At 39.6% G+C, this 27916-nt stretch overlaps 1 protein-coding gene across 1 annotated transcript; it reads left to right on the forward strand.

The window, feature by feature from the left end:
- Positions 1-707: 707 nt before the first annotated feature.
- Positions 708-27916, forward strand: cfap57 (cilia and flagella associated protein 57). Its single transcript, XM_061722803.1, has 23 exons — positions 708-864; positions 1877-2190; positions 2820-3079; positions 4187-4361; positions 4435-4587; positions 8149-8321; positions 8444-8609; positions 9553-9666; positions 9795-10007; positions 10522-10695; positions 10824-10985; positions 12327-12482; positions 15761-15854; positions 15942-16132; positions 17161-17334; positions 17515-17673; positions 20509-20652; positions 21391-21507; positions 23329-23463; positions 23615-23755; positions 25737-25840; positions 26739-26815; positions 27900-27916. Exons 1-23 carry the CDS (start codon positions 708-710, stop codon positions 27914-27916), a joined length of 3570 nt encoding a protein of 1189 aa, XP_061578787.1.

Raw genomic sequence — 27916 nt, forward strand, 5'->3', positions numbered from 1 at the left:
TATTATGACTTTATTCTCGTAATTTCCTTTTTTTTTTTGTCTTAGTTTGGACCTAATACTCCGTCGTAGGTTACGGCTGTGTATATTTAATAAATAACCCTAAACTGGGAACGTCTCGGTGAATTTGTACGAGACGTTACAATATATAATTTACAAACATACCGATTTGGCCTGCAAGTGGACAAACATGTAGTCTTGAAATCGCTAATTGTCTTTTTTTATTGTTCTTAATTAAAAGATCAATATCAGGTCCTGTTTACCGGACTGCTTTTGGAACCAGAATTGATGTCACTGTCACCTTAAACAAAGCTTATCAAGTTTGCTGTTTTACTTTCACTTAAATACCAAATAATATTAATTATATCCTCTAAAAATGCTATAAAAATATTAAATATATAAACCAAAGCACCGTTCTCTATGGCCATAACACCACAGCTACATCTAGTGGCGAAACATGAGCTCGTGTTCTCGCGGGATGTCTAGGCCTGCCGTTACATTAGCGCTCGTGTTCTCGCGGGATGTCCAGGCCTGCCGTTGCCTAGCGACCGATACACAGGCTCCTGCTCCTGCTGTTTTGGTCATTTTTTTTTTCAAAGTTTAAATCAGCCTTAGTTTAAAGATTTCGTGCTGCTTTCCTTGGTAGATTTGAGGGTTTTTCAAGTGTTTTCGTGAATTTTGAAAAGAACAATCAACAAATAGGGACAAACATGGCCTCTGTGATATCACAGCCTCATTTCATTTTCGGCCTCCGGAGGAATGTGAGGAATAATCTGTGTTTCCTTGATGAGCAAACAGTCCTGTATCCCAGCGGAAACAGCTTTGTATGCCACAACTACATCCAACGATCTCAACGGTTCATCTCTGGTATTCTGACTCATATTCATTCATTTATTTCTCTTTAGTTGTATACACCATGTTGGTTTGAAAATAGTTTTCTGGAGCACCACAGTCTTTCCTCACTCAACTAATCATTTTAACACACCAACCTTTTATCAATTACCAGATGATTTCATCAATTATTTCTGTTTACCTTGTGTTTTCTTGTTACACTTACTCAGTACTCGAGTAAAAAAAATCAGGGGGGATGGTGGATTTTATCATATGGGGACAGATAATTTGTGCTGATTACAAATAATATAATATATTACAAATAATAGCAGTGACCAAAACACCTGCAGAAATACTGCAGGAATGACATAGCAGCAGTTAAATGCAGCCTTCTGTAAGCTTGAAATATCCACTGGGCTTACATCAAATACATCAAAACACAACAATAAAAAACACTTTTCTGAACTTATCAATATGACTCTGTCCTTCACAGGATAAGTAACATGGATCACTGCAAAAACTCTAAATCTTAACAAGAATATTTGTCTTATTTCTAGTTAAAATGTCTCATTTTAGTAAAAAAAAAAATCTCATTACACTTAAAACAAGACTCATCACTGGAAAAAACAACAATTTTCACCTGTTTCAAGTAGATTTTCACTTGAAATAAGTAGAAAAATCTGCCAGTTTTTTTTTGCTTGTAATGAGAAGATAAATCTTGTCCCAATGGCAGATTTTCCTACTTATTTCAAGTGAAAATGTACTTGAAACAGGTGAAAATTGTCAAATAAGTTATTTTTCTGGTGTTATTTTTCTGGTGATGACTCTAAATGTTGAAATAGCAGTAAAACCACATTCATTGATGAAATGACAAAAAGGATGGAAAGGGGAGACGGCAGTTTTACAGGGGGGATGATCTGGACCGTTTTTATTTAAGGGGGGGATGCCATCCCCCCTCATCCCCCCTCATCCCCCCTCATCCCCCCTCAACTCCAGTACTGCACTTACTTGATATTTCCGTTGGAAATGATCTGTGCTGTTTCTGCAGGTTCAGACCAAACTCAGAGCATCAGTGCTCTGGCCATCAGTGTGAACCGTCGTTACCTGGCGGTGTCAGAGTGCGGAGAGAAAGCCACCGTCACTGTTTTTGACCTGCGGCACGAGCAGGGCAGGAAGAGGAAAGTTCTGAATACTGGGGATCTGCATTTGAAGGAATTTCTGTGCCTGGCGTTTTCCCCCGATTCCAAGTATCTGATCGGCCAAACAGGGGAGCCGGAGTGGACGTTGATCCTCTGGCTTTGGGAAAAAAACAAAGTGGTGGCAACAGTGAAGACAACAACCTCAAATAATCCTGCAGCGCAGGTGAATGATTGAATCTTTATGAATGAATGAAGTTTATTCAGTCATGAAAACACAAAAAACACAACACAAAAAACAACACAACACCAAAAAACATTGTGCACAGCATTAACATTTCACACAAAACCAATAATCATGAGTTGAACAATGACTGAAAAGGCATAGGCTGAAGCAAACTGCTTATAAAGCCTATCCTATATTACCAACTTTATTTTTGTGGCTACTGACCTCCAGAAAACCAAAAGGAGAATAGAAAAGCAAAGAAACAACAAAAGGCAAAGAAACATTAACAGATAGTCAATCGCACTTATAAGCTTCAAAAATAGCTTTACAAACCATTTTTCTTAAAAACCAAAAGAGAATGACATGTTTTTAAATGTATGTTGGCATCATTCCAGACTTTAACTCCAGTAATGGAGACACGTCTCCCTTTCATACCTTTTTTAGCTTTTTGTACAGTAAAATTGCAGACACGTCTAAGATTATACGGAGTCTCCTGAATTGAAAAAAAAACCTCTGTATTGAGTCAGGGAGCATTTTTGATTTTGCTCTGAACATAATTTGCATGATTTATCAATGCAGCTACAGGTTGAACACTGCACACACTGAACACACTTGTCTTGACTCATCAGGTGAGCTTCAACCCCCACAACAACCTGCAGTTTTGTTTGAGTGGCACGGGCGTGTTCAAGCTGTTTCGCTACGCAGAGGGAGCCCTGAAACGAAGCAGCTCTGCAAAGGTGGAGTCTTTGAACCTCCTGTGTCATGCATGGATGTCGGATAGTAGGGTCGTTGCTGGAACGGACACGGGCAGGCTGCTCGTGTTTGAATCAGGGGAGCTGCGCAAGGAGCTGAAGATGACTTCTACAGCTGTGCTGGGGCACACTGACTGGTCAGATTTAGAATTTTATTTACAATATCATACTGTTATCTTGGAATGACTACAAATAATTTCCAGGTCAAAGTATCAATGGTCTATCTCAATAGGTGTACAAGGTAACAGCTTTTCTGTCCTATGGGAGTTTGGCTATCATATTTTAATCAATCCTGCTCAGTACTCGAGTTGTAAAATAAAATCAGGGGGGATGGTGGATTTTATCGTATGGGGACAGATAATTTGTGCTGATTACAAATAATATAATATATTACAAATAATAGCAGTGACCAAAACACCTGCAGAAATACTGCAGGAATGACATAGCAGCAGTTAAATGCAGCCTTCTGTAAGCTTTAAATATCCACTGGGCTTACATCAAATACACCAAAACACAACAATAAAAAACAGTTTTCTGAACTTATCAATATGACTCTGTCCTTCACAGGATAAGTAAAATGGATCACTGCAAAAACTCTAAATCTTAACAAGAATATTTGTCTTATTTCTAGTTAAAATGTCTCATTTTAGTAAAAAAATCTCATTACACTTAAAACAAGACTCATCACTGGAAAAAACAACAATTTTCACCTGTTTCAAGTAGATTTTCACTTGAAATAAGTAGAAAAATCTGCCAGTGGAACAAGATTTTTTTTGCTTGTAATGAGAAGATAAATCTTGTCCCACTGGCAGATTTTCCTACTTATTTCAAGTGAAAATTTACTTGAAACAGGTGAAAATTGTCAAATAAGTTATTTTTCTGGTGTTATTTTTCTGGTGATGACTTTAAATGTTGAAATAGCAGTAAAACCACATTCATTGATGAAATGACATAAGGGATGGAAAGGGGGGATGGCAGTTCAGGGGGGATGATTTGGACCGTTTTTATTTCTCCTCCCCCCCTCATGCCTTTATGTGGAAAATAATAATCCAAAAATCTTGGGTAGGTTTTTTTGCTTACTAAGGGAGAAACATTATCTACTAGAATTCAATTCAAAGTTTCCTTTGTGTGAAAATGAAGTTTTATGGAGCAATGAATAAATGGATTCATTTTGATGCTGCAGTCATGAATCCCACAATTCTTTTCCTCATCTTTGGCTTGTGATCATTAAAACGGCTGCACAGGCAACTGAAGATGAAGAGGATCCAAGAAAATGATGTCAGGGAAGGTCCGACTATCTCTCGCATCTCAGCTATTCTGTCTTACTCCAAGGGCTTTGTGTGCACGACGGGTCCTGGCACCGTATGGCTGTTTGAAAAGACAGAGGAGAACATTTACAGGAAAAGCCGGGAGATACAGGTAAAAGACAACACCTCCCATATGAAAACATCGGTGGGCTTCGTGTTTACACGGATCTCTCCGTTTGTTTCAGATCCCTCCAGATCCTTATGGCGACAATTTAACCCCAGAAGAGTGGCTGGAGATTGACACGGTGTGCATGAGTCCAGCAGAAGAGACTCTGGCCGTCAGCACCAGCCAAGGACAGCTGTACAGCGTCAACATTTCATCCCCTGATAAGAGCAGGGTAATGCAGAGACACGTGTGCCTAGATCACCATTTTCATAAGAACACAAGGTCCATAGCACAACAAACAACAGACAAAGGGTACAAGAAATAAGGATAAAATCCACAGTAATCACATATCACATCACATTTACATAAAGGCTGAGATGCCAATGATTCCAGATTTTGGAGAAGAACCTGACTGAGCTCTGTGCAGGATTGGTCAGTGTCGAAATTATATTGTTCACAGAGTCCGACAACCTGCACATACATCTGTGCATAAGGTTACCAGTACAGCAGTGCAGTACGGCACACCGACACTGACAAACAGCTGACTTGCACTGCTCCAGCGTGGCACCTTGAGCAACAGCCTCATCCCATCATTATAGGCGACATAAAGTTTCTGCATACTGCTCTTTTTATAGTGACGCCACAAGTGAGCAGTATACATGGGGGTACAATAGGCTCTAAAAAGTGCAGCCTTCACAGGTACAGAGCACACACCAAATTTGGGTATAAGTGTGTTCGCTTGCGCATACAATGCACGACACTGTCTATAAATGTCCCCATCATCGGACAGGTCGTCATTAATGAAGTGTCCCAAGTATTTATTCTCATTGCACACTTTGAGGACAGTGCCAGACAAAAAGAAGTCAGGAAATGACAGTTTGCTGTCCTCTTTGGTCCTGACGATCATTATGTTGCTTTTCTTTGCATTGTAGAGAATGTCCGACCACGCAGCCTGTACCACAACCACTGAGCAGCTTGGATAAGTCATCCATATAAATAATAAATAAAAATGTAGACAAAATGCTACCCTGTCTAACTCCATTGCATACTCCAAACGGAGCAGACAAAAAGTTACCCCACTTTACATGCATTGCCTGATGAGCATACCAAAAAACCAGAATCCTTATAAGATACTTGGGAACACCTCTGCTGTGCAATTTATAAAACAATTTTTCATGGTTTACACGATCAAAAGCTTTAGAGGCATCAATAAAACACAGAAACATTGTGGAATTATGCCTGTTATACAGATCTAAAATCTTCTTTAGAGCAAAAATACACATATCGGTCCCATGTCTAGGTTTGAAACCAAACTGGTTATCAGATGTCAGGACAAACCGTTCTAGCCGATTCAGTAAGGTCCTCTCCAGGATTTTGGATAAAATACTGGCTAAGGCTATAGGTCGATAATTTTTGCTACTATTTATTTTGCCAGCTTTGTCTTTAATAATATGCACCAATACAACAGATAAAATGGAATCAGGTAAAATACCATGAACTAAAAACCCAGTAAAACAAATGGCAAGCAGAGGACAGAGTCTTCTACTTCCAAATTTTAAATGCTCAGCAGAAATCTTGTCCTTACCACATGCCTTATTATCTTTTAGCATCATAACTGCATGAAAGACTTCTTGTGGAGAGACTGCCACATCTTCAGTGTTATCAATACTGCCTTGATTTATTAGACAATCTTTAAAAAAAACATACACGAATAACTGCATTGCAGTCTCACATACATTAATGATAAAAATGGTCGAGGATTAAAGCACAATAAAGCCAACAGGCTTATTTCCATTGCGGTCCTCGATATTTATAAAAGCTGGCGAAAAATTCAGGTGTCGACAAGTATGATGTCTGTTCACTATTGGCTCCTCACAAACAAGACAAAACACAACTAAAAACACAGACACATTCAACACAGATCAAACCACAGAAAGATAAAACACAAATGTCAAGTGGACAGGTGCACGGCCGCCGATAGGGGGGGACAAACGGGTCTGTTGTCCCGGGCCCAGGGTGGGGGGGGGGCCAAAACTGAAAAAAAAAAAAAAAAATTTATCTCATTAAATTATGGAATCATTTATCAAATTGTTTCAAAATATGCCTATTTGTGGAAAAAATATGTAGTATTTGAGTTACATAAAAGCTTGTTATTTGTTTTCTTCCTAATTGTCCTTGTGGTCGAGAACCCCCAACACAAAAATGGTTTGGCCGCTGATCAGAATTTGATATCATTTAATTCAACCATTAGAATGGTCAAAATGTCCGGTCAGCACAAGTCTGGTGCTCAGAAAAGAAGAGAAAAGAGAAGAAGAGAAGAAGAAAATAGAGGCCTCATAGATTCTGTACACAAATATTATAAAAAGGGGGTGACGGTGAAGCTGGAATTAATAAAGTCAGCGTAGAGCAAGGTAAGAAACAGCAGCCAACGTTTACCAACCTTGTAACTTAACCTAACTGGCTATCTCTAATGTTAACGTCCATTAGCTTGTATAAAAACCTGAAGAGCAGAGGGAGGGGAGAGGAGAGGAAGAGGAGAGAAGGAGAGATCCGTGCGCAGGGGGGCCCATCTTAGATTGTTTTGTCCCGGGCCCCGGCAGGACTGTCAGCTGCCCTGGACACGTGTAATTACAGGTGAAATTTAAAGCTACTTTCATTTGAGATCAGTTTGAGGGAGGTGTGCAGCTCATTCCAGAGACATGTCGCCGTATATGAAAAAGTGTTTTTACCAAAATTATTTTTAAAGGGATTGTGACATGAAAAACAAATTTTTGAAAAGGACGCGTTTTTCACAGGCAAAAAACACTGTCATAAAAAAAGCCAGACATGGAGTACTGGAGTGAAGTTTTTCTTGTTACACCTTTTTAGACACATTTGAGGGATATTGGCCAAGACTTTTAATAGTGTTAAAAGCATGTTAAAAATGATGTCACAATACCTTTAAAGCTCAAAGGAACGAAATGTAACAGGCTGCCTCTAGTGTTGTGTGTGTGCACGGCTCTCACGGGGTAAAGGTCAGCAAGACAGGGAGGCGCAGTTCTGTTTACTATTTTATGTGCAATTACCATTTTGGTCTGCACCACCCTCTGTTTAACATTTAAGAAATGTACTAATTTAAAATGAGCGTTTTCCAAACGAGTATGAGGATGTAGTTTTAAAATGACTCTGACTAACTTATTTAGAGCGGTCTGCAACTTGTTTTTAAAGACTGCGCCGAACTACTGTACCAGAAGGTGGCAGCATAGTCAAAGTGACATAAAACCAATGCCAGTGATTTTTAAAGTAAAGGTGTCTAATACATCGGCTTTCCTGGACAGGAACTTTACTCTGTCATTAATCTTGGTGAGTGCTTTGACTACAATAGGTCTTTTTTGCCCAGACATGCAGCTCATTGCTTATCGTTCTCTTTTTCAGAGTATTCTCTGTAACCACGGAGATGCTTAGGTTATCTGCAGTTTCTGAAACACAGACCAGCCCATCAAGTACCAACAGCAGTGCTGCATTCAAACTGACTTGTGACACCTTCCTCCCCCAATCTGGGGCTTAGTTTGAGCTTCAGCAGCCATCTTGACCATGTCTGCACGACGTAATACAATATGAGTTGCCGCAATATGATTTGCTGGCGAGCAGTTGATATATATCCACGGACGAGTATTGTAAGACTTATACATTTAGTTTAAATGACCTTTACGTGTATGAATCATGTATCTTCCTTTTTCTCGTTCTTCTTCTTGTCATCCTTCCTGCTTCTTTAAGGCTTAAGAGCAGCGTCCCCTTGACTTTCTCTGCTGAGGCTGATAGAAACTGTTGTCTCTCTGTCCATCAGGGGGAACGTCTACATTTTGAGTTCTTGTCCCAGCCCTTCCACTTTCGTGCCATCACTGGTTTGTCCGTCTGCATTCGCAAGCCCCTGGTAGCCACGAGCTCTCTGGACTGCTCTGTCCGCATATGGAACTACGAGACAAAGTAAAAAGTCATTGCAAAGTCTTTGGCATTTTGTCCGTAAAATGCTTTTTCTTCTCAGGCAGGTAACTTAACCTTTAAGTCTGGTAAACATGTTTCTCCCTTGCGTTTTTTTCCCCCCCAAGGGATCTAGAGTTGTACAAGGGGTTCCAGGAGGAGGCTCACAGTGTAGCTCTGCACCCCACCGGCCTCTTCATCCTGGTGGGCTTTTCAGACAAACTCCGGCTGATGAACCTGGTTTTAAACGACATCCGTACCTTCATGGAGTTCCCAGTGCGTGGCTGCAAAGAGGTACATCCCACTGTTTGTGTCATTTTTGCTACGTCTGCAGTAAATCCAAATGTATGATGCGCTACAACAATTAGGGCCTAAGCACTTACAGTGCGAAGGCCCTATTGTATCCGTAGGGGATGTTCTCGTTGTTTTCCTCGTTTTTATTTTTATTTTTCCGACGAAATTAGGGCCTTTTTGCCCCCCTAAACGTGCCCCAAAAGTCACCAAATTTTGCACGCAAGCCAGGCCTGGTGAAGAATTTGATATTTAATGGTTTACATTAATGGCCGTGGCAAAACGGCTCAACAGCGCCCCCTAGAAAACTTCGTGCCTCAAGCCCTACAATACGGTTTGACGTACATGCACGAAAATCGGTACAAACCTGTATCATGTCGCAACTTAAAGAAAAGTCTATTGGCGCAATGGCCGAAACCGAACAGGAAGTCGGCCATTTTGAATGAATCGTGTAATTTTGGCGCAATTTATGCCACTTCTTCGGCCGTTAATACTTATAATTGGTGTGTTATACATCAAAATGTGCGTCTCCATCCTGCAACGACGTGCATTACTGTTCTCAGTCAAAAGCTTTACCGTGGCGACGCTAGACGCCAAAAAGCGCGCGCGCCCCCCTTCATCTGATTGGTCCATATCTGATAGTTCCTATTTTCTGCCATAACTTTTGAATGGTTTGACATAAAGACTCGTGGGTGGTGTCATCGGACTCGGTTTTGACTCCTTCACCTTAATTGGTTCAAATTAGCTCCGCCCCTTATTCTGATTGGTTGATATTTGACAGTTCCTATTTTCTGCCATATTGTTTGAATGGTTTGACATAAAGAGTCATGGGTGGTGTCATCGGACTTAGTTTTGAGTCCTTGATCTTTATGGGTGATAATTGCCTGTTCATCGCTGCTTGCAGCTTTAATTCTTATTATTTCTCTATCTTTGGCCACACCTTTAGTGTGCTTTTAGCCATGGTGGCCACATGTTTGGAGCTGTTGATGGCAACGACATTCACATCTATTCTGCTACATCTTTTGAGAATATTCTCAACCTGAAGGGTCACAGTAGAAAGGTGAGCTGGGCAGGAGAGTATATTAATATCCATCAAATCAGTTGTCTGTCTGTCTGTGTGTCCATTCTTCTGCCATTCTAGTTATCTACCAGTCTGCCTGTCTGTCTGTATGCTTGCCTGTCAACCAGGTACTTGGCCTTGAATGGGGTTTGGATGACCGGCGGCTGGTGTCCTGTGGGATGGATGGAGCTGTGTATGAGTGGAACATGGAGACAGGGAAGAGGGAGTCAGTGAGCATCCTCAAGTCCTGCAGCTACACGGGTGCTGCTTTCTCTTCCAACTATAAGACCATCTTGGCTGTGGGAACAGACTTCAGCCTGAAAGAGATCCAGGACTGTCAGGTGAGTAAACACAACACTTTCTTGAAGCTGCTCCAAGCAGCAAATATGAGTAGAGCAGCATATGATCGTATTTATGCACAGATGTGGAGACATTTGTTGGCACAGAACACTGAATCAATGCTTTATTCCTCTGAAAATGGATTTACAGTACAGGTTGACAGGTGTCTTAAATGAATTCTCACCCCCGTTATGTGTTTTCATCATTGTGTGCACCACACTGAACATGGACCAGAATTATGGGTATTTGATGTTCATGTACCATAAACTAATAAACTGCATGGAGTGCAAGTGACTATAAGCAGACACACTATAGAGTGAAACATCTGCAGTTTTATCTAAAAAATAGTGCTCATGAGAGTGTCATAAAATGGAAACAGTCGTATACAACAACACAATGATCTGCAATGTTTCTGGCCAGAACCAGTTACCAGAGTTACTGTTCAAATATAATATCTGCCACTAAAAAAGTACTCGTCTTCCCAGTCGAGTACTTTGTTGGTCATTGGTTGTGCAGGTTCTGAAGGAAGTTCCAGGTGATGACGTAGCCCACGCTGCTCTTGCAGTGTCTCCCTCCGGCCGGGTGGTTTTCACTGGAACCTCCAGTGGAACAATCAGAGCCATCACGTATCCATTACCCCTCCAGAAGGAATGGATCACCCAGCAGGCCCACTGTGGCCCGGTCACCAAGGTTAGTGGAAACCCCTAACCTTGGAATGGAGATGATTCATGCAGCTTAATGATGAGCTAATTTATAACTGCTGCCATAATGTAACTTTCTGTTATGAAAGACTTTGACTGAGCTGAGTTTGTTCCCAGATGGTGATCACATGTGACGATCGGTTCCTGCTGACGGTGTCTGAAGACGGCTGTCTGTTGATATCGGAGATCATGGATAAGGAGGGTCAGAGACTGAAGAGTAACAAGCAGATCGTCCACTCGGAGGAGATCCTGGTCACAAAGGCAGACCTGGAGGAGAAGGTTCCTGTTGTTTCTTTGTGTACTAGACATTTTATGTAGAACAGCGGTCGGCAACCCAACATGTTGAAAGAGCCATATTGGACCAAAAACACAAAAAACAAATACCGTATGTCTGGAGCCGCAAAAAATGAAAAGTCTTGTATAAGCCTTAGAATGAAGGCAACACATGCTGCATGTATCTATATTAGTTGTAACTGAGGGAAGATTTTTTTTTTTCATAATGCAATTATGCATTATGCAAAAAGTCGAAATGTCGAGAAAAAAGTCGAAATGTTGAGAAAAAAGTCAAATGTTGAGAAAAAAGTCAAACGTTGAGAAAAAAGTCGAAATGTCGAGGAACTAGTCAAAATTTCATGAAAAAAGTCAAAATGTTGAGTAAAAAGACGAAATGTCGAGAAAAAAGTCAAAATTTCGAGAAAAAACACAAAATGTCGAGAAAAAAATTAAAATTTCGAGAAAAAATTTGAAATGTTGAGAAAAGAAAAAAAAGAAAAAAAAGAAAAAAGGGAAAAAAGAAGAAAAAAATTAAAAAAAAGAAGAAAAAAAAGAGAAAAAAGGAAAAAAAAAGAAGAAAAAAATGATAAAAAGGAAAAAAAGGTCAAACATTTTAGAAAAAGCTCCAGGGAGCCACTAGCCGCGGGTTGCCGACCTCTGATGTAGACAGTGACTGTGACGATATAAATCTGCGCTGAGCACCATATGTGGCAAAGACTACTGCTGATGGAGCTGCTGCTGCTGCCTACAGTTGGTTCCATCTCTAATCAGTGTTTCTCCCAGCCCAGCAATGAAACGATCATTAGATAGTTAAAAACCAGCTGGAAGTACATGATGACACACATGACTCAGGGGAAACTGTAGTCATGATTAATGTGGCCAGACTGTTGAAATGATTTAATCTAACTTACTGTAGATAAGTCTTGCTTCTATTGAACAGAAAAAAAGCGTTTCATTTGTATGTTTTAGTCCTCATTGAACTACAGCAGCAATCCTAATAACAAAAACTGTCTGTGACTATGTTTGTATGTTTGTTTTTGGATCTCTAATTTCTGTCAGAACTATTTTGATCAAAGTATTCCTAAAGCTGTAGTCATCATCAGATAATTACTTTGAAGCCTGAGTTTTTCCATTTCACCGTCTTTGCTCACTTAGACGGCATGTTAGAGGGACGAAGAGCCCTCTAGCACCGTGGAAGGAAGTCAAAGCACCTGCAGGAATCCCTGCACAGCTTTCCGTTTAGGAGAAATGTGGAGACACAGAATGCTGGGAGAATTGAGATAGAATACAGATACAGTTTCAACATACCATATGACCCATTACAATGGTCTCGTCTGTGTGTTCCAGACCCAGAACCTGCTGGAGCTGAACATGCGTCTGGAGGAGCAGCAGATGGAGAAAGAGTACCAGCTCCGCCTGAAGGAGATGAGCTACAACGAGAAGTTGAGGGAGATTTCTGACAAGTTCCTCCGGGAAACGGAGGCTCTGAAAGCAGAACAAGAGGTCTGTTGCCCTCAGACACGTTGAATGTTCAGTGTGGTTGAAAACAGCAGCAAAAGTGTGATGATATAGCAGTGTGATTCAATTTCAATTTCAATTTTATTTATATAGCGTCTAATACAACAGATGCTGTCTCTAGACGCTTTCCAGAGATCCAGAACATGAACATAAACATAAACATAAACATAAACATAAACATAAACATAAACATAAACCCCCGAGCAATTATTATATAAACAATGGCAGGTAAAAACTCCCTTAGTGGGAGAAAAGCCTTAAGCCAAACAGTGGCAAGGAAAAACTCCCCTTTAGGAGGGAAGAAACCTTGAGCAGGACCAGGATCATAAGGGGGGACCCTCCTGCCGAAGGCCAGACTGGGGGAGTCAGGGACGTCGACAGCACACAACAGGCAGGTGGAAGAAGTGATGGGGCTTCTACCAGAGATCATAGCTGCACTGCAAAAACTCAAAATCGTATCAAGAATATTTGTCTTATTTCTAGTTAAAATGTCTCATTTTAAGTCAAAAAATCAGTTACCAGGGGCCTCATTTAAAATGGAGTGCGTAGGATTCATACTAAAAGTGCACGTACTCTCAAAAGCCGAAAATGCCGTGCGCAAAAAAAAATCCGGATCAATAAAACCATGTGCACGCAGACTTCCACGCAGTCCAGCTGGAAGGTTGCGTAGCTGAATCCGCCTCATATCACGCCCAGAAATGCATATGGATGAGCCTGCTGAGCATGCGCAGTGGCTTTCTGCAGCCTGTTTGGCGCAGATCCATGGTTTGGCGTCAGAATGAATGAGAAGTAGCAGCCACCGTGACACTGACTTTCACGGAGACCTAGATATGATGTGGAGGACAGGAAAACCACATTATTTGGTGGTCACAGTAAAAGTTAGAATAAGTATATAAATAGTAGGCTATACAATAAAATAAAGCGAGTGAGTGGCAGCACGCCGTTGCTGCGCTAAACGCCGTGAGTTCCCCGGCGCAACAGGGGGGCACACGTCCCCCCGTCTTTTCAAAATGATGTATTTGTCCCCCCCACTTTTTACAGTTTAAAAAATAACGGTAGGATCAGCAAATCATCCAGACACTCGGGACGGCAGCCCGGCAGCCCCCGCTCCCCCTCCTCCCTCCCGTCTCCCCTCAGAGCTGCTCTAGGCTGATTTATGGTTCCGCGTTACACCAACGCAGAGCCTACGGCGTAGGGTACGCGGCGATGCGCACCATACGCGGTAGGCTCTGCGTTGGTGTGACGCAGAACCATAATTCCGGCTGTAACAACATGAGCGCACGTACCCGTGCATGACAGGCAGACACACACGGGGAGAAGGGACTATTTCTTTCATTTTTATTTTTTTTAAAAACTTTATCCTTATGAACGCAATTGTTATATAGTCCAACTTTCCTTATTTTAATCAGAACACTTTCTTTTTTCCTCTTCGGAGTGGAGTAGTGGGTTCGGAGCGGCAGTCACCCCGGTTAGTTTTTTCTTTTTAGATCCGAGACTTTGCGTAGAAGGTGGCTTCCGCAACTTTCAGGCGCTTTTTCTGCGCAAGCAAGCTTTATAGATGAGGCCCCAGGTCATTACCAGGAAAATAACTTGTTATTTGACAATTTTCACCTGTTTCAAGTAAACCTTCACTTGAAATAAGTAGAAAAATCTGCCAGTGGAACAAGATTTATATTCTCATTACAAGCAAAAAAATCTTGTTCCACTGGCAGATTTTTCTACTTATTTTAGGTGAAAATCTACTTGAAACATGCAGGTGAAAATTGTCAAATAACAAGTTATTTTTCTGGTAATGACACTTGCTTTAAGTGTAATGAGATTTGTTTGACTAAAAATTTGACATTTTAACTAGAAATAAGACGAATATTCTTGTTAAGATTTTGAGTTTTTGCAGTGTTTTTTTTACTCTGTGAGTGCTAATGGTTTAGAAAAGATAGTATGTAAAGACCGGGAGCGGGAGCCTCCATGTCTAGTTCCCCCCTACTTTGGGAGGTTTCTGGCTGTGATTCTGTTGACGATGACAGTGTCTGGGTGGGAGGTTCAAAGAAGGAAGGTCCACTTGGCCACATGCTTTTTCTGCAACTGTAAAGTATTTGTTTGGTTGTGAAAAAATCAGGGGGATGGTGGATTTTATCATATGGGGACAGATAATTTGTGCTGATTACAAATAATATAATATATTACAAATAATAGCAGTGACCAAAACAGCTGCAGAAATACTGCAGGAATGACATAGCAGCAGTTAAATGCAGCCTTCTGTAAGCTTTAAATATCCACTGGGCTTACATCAAATACATCAAAACACAACAATAAAAAACACTTTGAAAAAAGTTGAGGGGGGATGGCATCCCCCCCCTGGAATAAAAACGGTCCAAATCATCCCCCCTGTAAAACTGCCATCCCCCCTTTCCATCCCTTATGTCATTTCATCAATGAATGTGGTTTTACTGCTATTTCAACATTTAGAGTCATCACCAGAAAAATAACACCAGAAAAATAACTTATTCGACAATTTTCACCTGTTTCAGGTAAATTTTCACTTGAAATAAGTAGAAAAATCTGCCAGTGGGACAAGATTTATCTTCTTATTACAAGCAAAAAAATCTTGTTCCACTGGCAGATTTTTCTACTTATTTCAAGTGAAAATCTACTTGAAACAGGTGAAAATTGTTGTTTTTTTCCAGTGATGAGTCTTGTTTTAAGTGTAATGAGATTTATTTACTAAAATGAGACATTTTAACTAGAAATAAGACAAATATTCTTGTTAAGATTGTGAGTTTTTGCAGTGATCCATTTGACTTATCCTGTGAAGGACAGAGTCATATTGATAAGTTCAGAAAAGTGTTTTTTATTGTTGTGTTTTGATGTATTTGATGTAAGCCCAGTGGATATTTAAAGCTTACAGAAGGCTGCATTTAACTGCTGCTATGTCATTCCTGCAGTATTTCTGCAGGTGTTTTGGTCACTGCTATTATTTGTAATATATTATATTATTTGTAATCAGCACAATTATCTGTCCCCATATGATAAAATCCACCATCCCCCCTGATTTTCTTTTACAACTCGAGTACTGGACATGACCATGTTGAAGCGGCTGTGGAGGAAGACAGAAGAGTGGAGTGGGGGCTCCTTACTGCAGGGAGATCCATCTTTCTGTACTGGAGTTGGTCTGCTGAGATTACTGCTGGATTTCAAGAAGCTGCTGCTGTTTCTGATGAATTGTGTAATTGTATTGATTTCTCATTCTAATACTATAACTGCAGATCATGAAAACAGACATGGAGAAGTGTAAGCATGAGCATCAGGAGAGTTCTGCCATAGTTGCCCTGAATCACTCAAGAGAGCTGGACGATTTAGGTAAGAAGAAAACTTTTCAGGTTCCACCAAACACATGATTCTTTGAGTATTCACAGAGCAGTGGATTATCTGTTCATTCACACACAGTGCTGTCCTACAGCCAGAGGCTGATCGTGGAGCACGAGAAGCACCGGGGTCTTCAGCAAAAACATGAAAGCATGCAGGAGGACTATGAGAAGCAGCAGAAGTGTGCAGAGGAGAGCAGATCCCGAGCTCTGGAGGAGCTCACACAAGAGTACGAGACAAGGCTGCAGGAGAAGACTCAGCTCCTCACTCAGGTCGGCCTAAATGATAGAAAAAGGCACAGATTGTAGGAGTCAGTTAACTGTGCATGCAGCCCATTACAAACCTACGACGGAGTATTAGGGCCAAACTAAGACGAAAATAAATAATTGGAAATTACGAGAATAAAGTCATAATATTATGGGAATAAAGTCGTAAAATTACGAAAATAAAGTCATAATGTTGAGAGAATAAAGTCGTAATAGAATAAAGTCGTAATATTACGAGAATAAAGTCGTAATATTACGAGAATAAAGTCGTAACATTACGAGAATAAAGTCGTAATATTATGATAATAAAGTCGTAATTTATGAAAATAAAGTTGTAATATTATGAGAATAAAGTCGTATTTTATGAAAATAAATCATACATTAAGGGAAACAAAATTAAGTAAATATAAAAAAAATGCAAATAAAAAAAAGAAAAAGAAAAAGAAGTAAAAAAAATGGCAGCAACAGCGATATCAAACTATATATATCTATACATACATACATACATACAAACATACATACATATAAGGCACAAGTTTGAAAATAGAGATACTCATTGGTCCCCCTTGGAAAAGTTCTCCAGTTTTGAAAATAATGGAGACCAAAATTCCTGAAAGATATGACCACGGTTGTATTTTTCCAAAGTAAAATTTTCCAATGGTAAAAAAAACTGAACTTGAAAGTTGGAGGAGAATCATCTTTCCAAAGTAAAAGTATACATTTCTTAACTAAGTATGTGATGATCATAATTAATATCCTGCTTTTTTTCCAGTCTAACTGAAGATCCAGTGTATCATTTAATAAATACAAATTGGAGCTTAACTCAAAATTAATTTCTAAAACTGATTGTGTGAAGGAATGAATTGATTTCCAGAAACGTATTAAAAGATCACATTCCCAAAACATATGCACAAATGTTCTATCGGTTCTTTCACATCTTGGACATTTTGAAGAGATATCCTTTAAAATGTTGTTCATTTTAATTGGAGTTAAATACAGTTTGTGAATAAATTATGGTTATTATTTTTGAACAGTGTCAGGAGAACGCAGAGTTGAAGATCTCTGAGCTTCAAGAGATCGTAAAGCAGATGGAGGAGGACGGGGAGAAGATGATCCATGTTATCCAAATGAGTTACGAGAAGAAGCTGCACGCTGAGAAAGAGAGCCACGCAAACCTGAGGAGACAGACTGATGTCATGACACATAAGGTGACTAAATCTGCAACTATGGAGCAAAGCTTTTCTCCTGACAAAGATCCTTTCTGCATTAATAGTTTGCAGATTTTAAGCTGAACGTTTTATTATCTCTTAACCTTCTTTTTTCTTGACTACGTCCCCATGTAATCTCCTCTCTCTGATCTCTCTCATTTGATGTCTGTGTGGTTGCAGTTAAACCGCGTACAGACAGACGTTAGTGACAAATGTGCAGACGTTTACAAGCTGAAGCAGGAACGGCAGAATCTGCTGGGATCTGTTGGCTCCCTGGAGAGCAACATCCAGAATCTGAGGAGACAGATCTCTGAACAGGAGCAGAGGAGCCAGGAGCAGGTGATGGAGCTTTATTTAGAATTTATTAAAGGACAGCCCCTTGAGATGTAACATCTAATTTTCAAGGGGGTCCCAAGAAAACATACATTACAATATATCACATTACAGTACAGACATACATGACATAAAACACACACACCCTCCCACACACAATAAGTCTAGTTACAAAATAGATAACCGGAACAATGAGATAAATATAACATAACAGAGAGGAAAAATAAAAAAATAATAAATAAATGAATAGAATAAAGGACAAAAAAATACATAAATAAATTAAAAACATAGGCAATTTGTTTTAAGATTTGAGTATAATGACAACTTAAAACAATGAAAAGAGGTAATAGAACGCAAAAAGAGAGGAAGATTATTCCAATCTGATGGAGCTTTAAAATAAAATGATCTTTTACCAACCTCTTTTGAAATTCTAGGAACAAAGAAAAAAGGAAAATTCCTATGTCTGAGTGAGTATGGAGAGTTATATGGAATCATGAGTTCTTTTAAATATGGAGGACAGTGAAAATAAACACATTTAAAAAGGAAGTGAAGCCGGTGAAACTGCTGTCTAGATTTGGGTTGAAACCAGTTCAATGAATCAAACATAAAACATTGATGTTCTGAAAGGACAATGTAACACAAATCTACATAATGAATTAAATAATACAGTCAGGGGTTTAAGATGGGTATCTGGTAGGGGTGTAACGATACACTAATCTCACGATACGGTACGATACACGATATTGAGATCACGATAACGATACGATACGATATTATAGCAGTATTTTTTTAACAACCTTGAATGAGGAACATATGACTGGAAAAAATGGTCTTTTATTTGAAAAACACAAAATACAAAACAATGCTGTGTGTTTGCCCTATTGTTACAGTTTGTAATGCTTTATAACTGTTTAAGTTTTAAAGAGAAAACCAGGTCAACCATTTTCCACAAACTGAACTAAAAGTAAATGTCAGGTTTGCATTATGATCTTCAGTTTCATACAAGTACAAATATTTTGCCACAAACTGAATAGTTTCTCTCATGTATGATTTGACTTTTTTCTTTTTTCGGATGCGCGTTACTAGTCAACACAATAGATTAATATTAATATTCCAATATCGCGATACACTTTTTCACCTCCACGACACGTATTGTGACGTTTTTGTTTCACGAAACTTTGTGGCACGATATATTGTTACACCCCTAGTATCTGGAGTATTTTGATAAACAATATCTGCATAATCAACAAGTGGTAGTATGAGTTGAGAAATGAACCTTTTTCTGACAGGAAGTGTGAAACAGTTGATTGAACGGTAAAGTGAAGCGAGACAGCCATATGCTTTTTTAACAGTATAATCAATGTGAGGTTTAAAGGTAAGTTCCGGGTCAATCAAGTTCAGGATAGAGCAGTACTTACAAAAGAATATCACAATCAGTGTTAATATCAGTTTATTGTGTATCTACGTAACATCCGCCGGGGAGACATCTATCCATTTTTCACGTTAAAAAAGGGCTGACATTGATATTAATGGGCTTTTTTTCAATATTCTGTCTGAATCCTGTATGAGACGCTGATCTGGTAAATACAGACAAAGATGAGATAGAAGCAGGTAGAAAGGTGATTTTGTAAAAAGCAGGAAGTTTACATCAGAATTGAACACTAACAATGATTCCAACATGGTTTAAGGCTCCTTTTTCCCTTCAACGTTGATGCTTTTGTGTTTTCTTTAATGTCAGAAGACAGTTAGGAGGAGTGCAAATAAATGGTTAAGATTTCTAATTTCATCCAACGATTGTCTCAATTCTTAATCAATAGCCTTGTGTTTAATGATAACAGAATGTAGGACAGCTTTTTCTTCAAATATTTTAGAACCATGCGTTTCAGAGAAATATATGAGAATGTCCAGCCCAGGGGTCGGCAACCCAAAGTGTGAAAGATTGGTCCAAAAACACAGAAAACAAATTTGTCTGGAGCCGCAAAAAATGAAAAGTTTTGTATCAGCCTTAGAATGAAGGCAACACATGCTGCATGTATCTATATTAGTTATAACTGGGGGAAGATTTTTTTTTCATTATGCACCTCGAGAAAAAAGTCGAAATGTCGGGAAAAAAGTAAAAATGTTGAGAAAAAAGTCAGCATGTCGAGAAAAAAGTCAAATGTTGAGAAAAAAGTCAAAATGTCGAGAAAAAAGTCAAAATTTCAAGAAAAAAGTCGAAATGTCAAGATTAATGTTGAAGTACAATCTTGAGACAAAAGTCGAAATGTTGAGAAAAAAGTCAAAATGTCGAGAAAAAAGTTGAAATGTCAAGATTAATGTGGAAGTACAATCTTGAGACAAAAGTCGAAATGTCGAGAAAAAAGTCAAAATTTCGAGAAAAAAGTCAAAATATCGAGATTAAAAAGGAAAGGAAAAAGGGAGAAAAAAAGAAGAAAAAAAGAGAAAAAAGGAAAAAAAAGAAGAAGAAAAGAAGAAAAAAAGGAAAAAGGAAAAGAAAAGTAGAAAAAAAAAGGTCAAACATTTTTGAAAAAGCTCCAGGGAGCCACTAGGGCGGCGCATGCGGCTCTAGAGCTGCGGGTTGCCGACCCCTGGTCCGGCCTATTTATTCAGTTGATTATGTGAAACATTACATATTGCATCTCATCTGTCAGTACATTAAGTATTCCCTGTTGAAGGTCATAGCTGCATGTTGAAAGCAGACAGCTTTAAGCTGGGAGGAACAAAAAAACACATGCAAGTGACCACAAAATGAATGAGGCCACCTTTTGGATTCAGCAATAAGCACATAGGCTGAATTTGGGCCCAACATGGTAATAATAACAGCCATTTACGTTCATACAGGATAAAAGGACGTCTGTCCTGAAAAAGAAGAATCTGGACTTGGAGAAAGTCAAGTTTGTCCTGGAGTCGCAGCTGAATGACTTAATAAAGCAGACTGAGCATCAGCAAGAGGACGTAAAGAGGAAGGAGGACACGATCCATCAGGTGGGTCTGTGTTTGTCTGAAAGCTACAATGAGATGATGGTCAGAGAAAAGACCCTGTTTGTTACCAATGTCTAAATTAAATGGTTATGAAAGGTTTTCTAATCTTTATTTCGTGTAAACTGAAAAATATAATTCATTGGTTCCCCTTATTTAGATTTTTGCATGATTTTTTTTCTCCTCTTTTTCAAAAATCAAAAAGAAAGTCCCTCTACTGAATGTCTCTGAGCTCCCTTGTTGCTAGGCTACAGACACATCGCTGCAAGGAGATCTTACACTGCAAAAACTCAAAATCTTAACAAGAATACTTGTCTTATTTCTAGTTAAAATATCTCATTTTTAGTCAAAAACTCTCATTACACTTAAAACAATAGTCATTACCAGGAAAATAACTTGTTATTTTATGTAATAATTGCTCGGGGGTTCATGTTCTGGGTCTCTGGAAAGCGTCTAGAGACAACATCTGTTGTATTAGACGCTATACAAATAAAATTGAATTGAATCCACCCTGCTTCCAAACCGGCCATGCCTTCCTCCCGCCCACGGACGGCAGCTGTCCTCTCACTGATCTGAGCTCTTCCTGGGGGCCAGATTTCTATTTTAGTGGCCTACATACTGCCCAACTCACCACCTTGGCAACGTTACAGTTGGTTTTATACAGTTTTTCCACTTTGTCTCACGTCAGTCAGGTGAAAGTGTTGGTAATGTTGAGAGTGCTGCGCTGTTGGGTGTGTTCAACAGCTGGAAGAGGAGCTGCTGCAGATGGACAAGAACAACACTCAGCTGAAGCTCACCGTCTCAGACCTGAAGCTCAAACTGACGGCCAGAGATAAAGAGCTGCGCAAGGAGGCGGAGAAAGTAAGCACAATGCTAACATTAGGTTTCCACACACAATCCAGTGTAAAAAATTACATTAAAGGTATTGTGACATGAAAATCACATTTTTCTTGATTTTTTGTGTTTTGTTGGGTGTCTTGACGTCAATTACACCCAAAAAACAACGAACTTTTAACATTCAGTGTATTGTGTGCTTTCTGGGATTTTCCGCATAACTGTGCAAAAACGGCGCATGTGGTTTGGTGGCGGGTCGTTACGTATAAACCCGCTAAATCACCGCCCCCTCCACCCAGCTCCCTGCCTCCTCTCCTCTCCAGCGCGCCATAAAGGCTGATTTATGGTTCCGCGTTACACCGACGCAGAGCCTACGGCGTAGGGTTACGCGGCGACGCGCACCGTACGCTGAACCCTACGGCGTAGGCTCTGCGTCGATTTAACGCAGAACCATAAATCAGGCTTAACACGGAGCTGTTTAGAGCCTCTTTTGTTCTAATCACCGGAGGAAAACTGCTAAGAAGACCCGCGGCCACTGACTGGACTTAAGATAAGGGGACACTGCTGCTTGCATGCCTTTATTTTTATGATTGTTTGCTGTGGTTCGCCGTGCTGCTTTTCCGTGCATGCTTCGCCTGTCGCTCTCCGACGCCGCTGTGAGCGTATGGCTGGAGGAGGAGGAGGTTGGGAGGAGGAGCGGGGCAATGATTAACAGGAAAGGGGGGAAAGGAAGCGTTTTTCACGGCGCAAAAAAACACTGTCATAAAAAGCCAGGAATGGAGTACTAGAGTGAAGTTTTTCTTGTTACACTCTTTTAGACACATTTGAGGGATGTTGGCCAAGACTTTTAATAGTGTTAAAAGCATGTTCAAAATGATGTCACAATACCTTTAATAATAGTAAATACGCTGAAAACCCACTTAATCATCCAGCACAGGGTCGGCAACCCGCGGCTCTAGAGCCGTATGCGGCTCTTTAGCGCCGCCCTAGTGACTCCCTGGAGCTTTTTTTAAAAATGTTTGACCTTTTCTTTTCCAAATTTTTTTCCTTTTTTTCTTCTTTTCTTCTTTGTTCCTTTTTCCTTTTTTTCTTTTTTTTTTCTTTTTTTCTCTTGTTTTCTTCCTTTTTCCTTTCCTTTTGAATCTCGACATTTCGACTTTTTTCTCGACATTTCGACTTTTCTCTCAAGATTGTACTTCAACATTACTCTTGACATTTCGACTTTTTTCTCAATATTTCGACTTTTTTCTCAACATTTCGACTTTTTTCTCGAAACATTACGACTTTTGTCTCAAGATTGTACTTCAACGTTAATCTTGATTGAATCATAATTCTTGACATTTCGACTTTTTTCTCGAGGTGCATAATGAAAAAAAAAATCTTCCCCCAGTTATAACTAATATAGTTATAACTAATATAGAAACATGCAGCATGTGTTGCCTTCATTCTAAGGCTTATACAAGACTTTTCATTTTTTGCAGCTCCAGACATATTTGTTTTTTGTGTTTTTGGACCAATATGGCTCTTTCAACATTTTGCGTTGCCGTCCCCTGATCCAGCACATGTTCGTTTCAGCTCTCTGAGTTAGTAAAAACAGAGAGTTATCTGGATTGTCCGTCTCTGGAGGGACACTAACGTGACAATATAAGGTAAAGATTGCACTTACAGTACAGACCAAAAGTTTGGACACACTTCCCCATTTGTTCGAATGACAAGGTGTGTCCAAACGTTTGGTGTGTACTGTATGTTTGTCTCGTTGAGGCTGATGAAACTGTAGCTGAGAATCCGGACTGACAAAAAGGCCTGAATTCATGTGAAACCTGTATTTCCCAACCTTCCCCCGGCCAGGTAAAAAATACGGAGACGCTTCTTGGGCGACTCAAGTCGGATCTGCATGAGTGTGTCGGCTTCATCCAGGAGCCGAGTAAACTGAAGGACAGCATACTGAAGATTTACTCCAGCTACGTGTCAAAGACCGACAGGGTGAGTTGATCTGTTTCGGCCGCTGGTGAAGATCTGAGAGCTGACTGAATGTTGAGATGATGGTGCACAGTGAGAGTCGGCTGGTCCCAAACACAAGCTCTGGTTTGTGATTGATGAAAGACATGAACCATGTGGATTTGTGTCTTCCAAGGTGGAGGAACGCAGCGTAGACGACGTTCAGAAAGTACTGAAGCAGCAGCACAGTCGCCTGGAGGAGACCGTCAATAGTCTGAGGATGAAACTGACAAAGTCAGAGGAGAAGCATGAGAAGGTCTACTGCAGGATGATGGCGGTAAAGAAGAAGCTGAGAAATGCTCAACTTTCTTCTTGTAAAAGTTCTTAGTCATTAGTTGCAGCCAGTACTGGAGTTGAGGGTGGATGAGGGGGGATGAGGGGGGATGAGGGGGATGAGGGGGGATGAGGGGGGATGAGGGGGGATGGCATCCCCCCCTGAAATAAAAACGGTCCAAATCATCCCCCCTGTAAAACTGCCATCCCCCCTTTCCATCCCTTATGTCATTTCATCAATGGATGTGGTTTTACTGCTATTTCAACATTTAGAGTCATCACCAGAAACATAACTTATTTGACAATTTTCACCTGTTTCAAGTACATTTTCACTTGAAATAAGTAGGAAAATCTGCCAGTGGAACAAGATTTATCTTCTTATTACAAGCAAAAAAATCTTGTTCCACTGGCAGATTTTTCTACTTATTTTAAGTGAAAATCTACTTGAAACAGGTGAAAATTGTTGTTTTTTCCAGTGATGAGTCTTGTTTTAAGTGTAATGAGATTTTTTTACTAAAATGAGACATTTTAAATAGAAATAAGACAAATATTCTTGTTAAGATTTTGAGTTTTTGCAGTGATCCATGTTACTTATCCTGTGAAGGACAGAGTCATATTGATAAGTTCAGAAAAGTGTTTTTTATTGTTGTGTTTTGATGTATTTGATGTAAGCCCAGTGGATATTTAAAGCTTACAGAAGGCTGCATTTAACTGCTGCTATGTCATTCCTGCAGTATTTCTGCAGGTGTTTTGGTCACTGCTATTATTTGTAATATGTTATATTATTTGTAATCAGCACAAATTATCTGTCCCCATATGATAAAATCCACCATCCTCCCTGATTTTTTTTCACAACTCGAGTACTGGTTGCAACGTGTTGATGAGGTGAACTTTTTGTCATGATTATCGTTTGTTTGCTCTGGATAGTCTGATTTTGCTGATTTCGTCCTCTGACACTCCATACCAGTGCTGTATCTTTCTTTTCTCTCCCATGGAGCGCTAGTTTCCATCGTGTGTCTTCTGCATCTTCCTCTGTCACATCAACCAACGACAAACCTTCTGTCACCACATCTATAAATCTCATCTTTACTCTTCCCCTTTTTTCCATCCGTCTCTGCTCTTTATGTCCCAACCATGTCCATCCACTCTCTTACTTCCCCTCCTGTTCAGCCCTCTGTTCTTAATGTTATCCATCCCTGTCATTCCCCAAGAACGTCCTCTAGTAGTAACTCCAAGAAGTAGTTGGTGCACAAGTAAAAAAAGGGACATCCCCAAAACTTCTAAACTGCATAGACATGTATTTATTTTATATGAAAAAACAAAATGCTTTGATTTAAAGTTTAAAGTAGCATTGAATTTGCATGACTGTGCAGACAGCCAACCATACTAGCAAATGAAATTGCCTATGCTCCTATGGTAAATATAAATATAGCTACAGGTGAAGGTCGGAAAATTAGAATATGGTGTAAAAGTTAATTTATTTCAATAATTTAACTTAAAAGGTGAAACTAATACCGGTATATTACATAGTCTCATTACATGCAAAGCAACATGTGTTAAACCTTTATTTGTTATAATTTTGCCATAATCACCAAAATTCTAACAAATAAAGGCTTGAAATATCTCACTTTGAATGTAGTGGGAAATCATATATTTGTTTCACTTTAGTTGAATTTACTACGAATGAAGTTTTGCAATATATTCAAATGTTCAGACCTTCACCTGTATATTATGACATTAATAAATAAGAGCATAATATATGTCCGTATTGGTTCAATACGGAACGCAACTTTTAATTCCCAATTACGTATCAATTCTGTATTTCAAGGGACGGGTGGCAAGCCTATGCACAAGGTTTGTAAAAAGGATATCATTAAACCATATAATGGTCATGTAACCACGGCAACTCTTCATTTGAAGCTCACATATAACTGTCAGTCCCGAGTGAGCGAGCTGTGTTGTAATAGTGACGCTGGTCTTTGCAGGAAAAAGCCACTGTGGCTGCTGAAAACAACGAGCTGCAGAAGGAGCTGCTGCTGGTGAGACGTCAGCTTAAAGACTGCGAGTCTCAGCTGCTCCTGTTAAAGAAGTCCAGAAACGTTCCGCACTAAGGGCCTGATTTACTAAGATCCTAAATAAAGAGTACTAAATTGCGTGTGCACTGAAAAAGTTTGCGCGTGCTGTTGTGTGTTTTGCGGGTGATCAACTAAGAATGCTTGCGCAATTGATAACAGGTGCAAACAGCAGTATTTAAATGAGGTGTTGCGTGTCTTACGGTTTGCGCCATGGAGAGTCTGGATGGAAAGTAGGATAGTAAGCGCAAAATGAAATTTGACGAGTTGGAGTTAGAGATATTAGTGGAAGAGGCAAATAAACACATTCATGAACTACAGCAAAGAAATTTAAACATTACCAAAAGAAACGCAATATGGGAGAAAATCTGCGATAGAATAAATGCAGTTGGTAAGACAAAAAGAACGGCAGATGAGGTTAAAAGAAGGTGGCAAGATATAAGGCGAAGAACTAAAGAAAAAGTGGCCTTTAATAAAACTTGTGCAACCATTTTTAAAATAGCATGCAGCAGAATAAAGACTCTCTCTCTGCTATTCTTTTTTTGGCGATGTCGCCTCCTTGCCACAATAACAGCAGCCATCGGTGCGTAATGCTGGGCAGATTAGCACCTTCCTTTCCAACGTATTAAATACAGACGCAATCACAATCCCCGCAGTTACTTTCAGGCTTGGTAAATCTCATTGCGTGTGGTAAATGGACCTATTTGCATTTTCCCCTCCCAGTGTTTAGCGCTTTCTGGCGGGTACGCCCCATATTGATTATTCATCAGGGCAAAAGTACTAAATGAACAGCGTGTGCTATTTTGCTCATTTGAGAGGCGCAGTCCTCTTTGCACGCTGTTAGTAGATCAGCTTGCACATTGGTTTGCGGGTGCTGTCAAGTTTGCACACGTTTTTACGCACGCAAACCTTTAGTAAATCAGGCCCTAAGACAGAGAAAGGACCGGAAGAGGACAGTAAACCCAGGGAAGGTCAGCAGAACCATCTCCTCGGTGAGCACTCAGAGCAGTCCACAGTAAAACAGATGAAAACTATTGTTGTTTGTATTTTAAAAGACACAATCTGTCTTCATTTAAAACAATGTATCTATATTAGCAAGTGTGTGCTGTAGACATTTAGAATAAAGGCTTCAGGGTTCAGAGGTTTTGAAAAAACCTGGAAAAGTCATGGAATTTGAAAATGTGATTTTCAAGGCCTGGAAAAGTTTTGGAAACTTAAGTTCACCCCAAAAGTTTTGGAAAAGTCATGGAATTTATTTTTCTCACTTAATGATAACATTTAGTAATAACAGCCTATAAGGTAGATTTAAAATTGATCAATAAATAATTTGTATAGAAAAGTCGTGCCGAGCATCTTGCCCATCATGCAGATCAGTTATTACTACAGTTATTACAGTTATATTAGATTACTATACAACATATACTACAACATATTGCTGGTATGTCAGTGTTAGTTTAAACAAATGTTTATTTTGTATAAAACCATAATTATCATTAGATCTCCACTGTGGTGACTTTTTACATAGTTTTATTCCTATATTTCATTCATACATTGATGTTTTAGAGGTCGTGTATAGTCATGGAAACTTGCTGCCAATTCATGGAAAAGTCATGGAAATTTGTTGGTTAAAATGTGTATGAACCCTGATGCTTGAATTTCTCTTATCTCAGTAATTTTTGCGAGAACAGACAATATTAACTTTTGATTTACACTTTGACCATTTAAAGGTGGATAAAAGCATTTTTATTTCTCTTTTTGTGAATTTCTCCATTTAAATTGTCAGTAAGTTGTTAATAAAACAGTTCAACAGTCTTGAGATGGCAGTTCTTTCAGGGCAGTGGTCCGGTAAGATTTTGTCACGGTCTGAGGTTGAGTGGGTGTGTCTGGCTCCTCCCCACCTACCTGGCAACACCTGCAATCACTCTGGTGCAATCATGCCCACAGCATTTAAGCCTCAGTCACTCTTCAGTCCATGCCAGATTGTCTTGTGTTCTCCAAGCCTTCAGCCGTCTATCAAGCCAAGTGAGTTCTCCAAGTTTTTGACCCTTTGACCTCTTGATCATTTTCTGCCCCCAGACCACGTTTTTGCCTAA

Source organism: Cololabis saira, chromosome 5 (assembly GCF_033807715.1).
Source record: "Cololabis saira isolate AMF1-May2022 chromosome 5, fColSai1.1, whole genome shotgun sequence".
NCBI classification, from domain to species: Eukaryota; Metazoa; Chordata; class Actinopteri; order Beloniformes; family Belonidae; genus Cololabis; species Cololabis saira.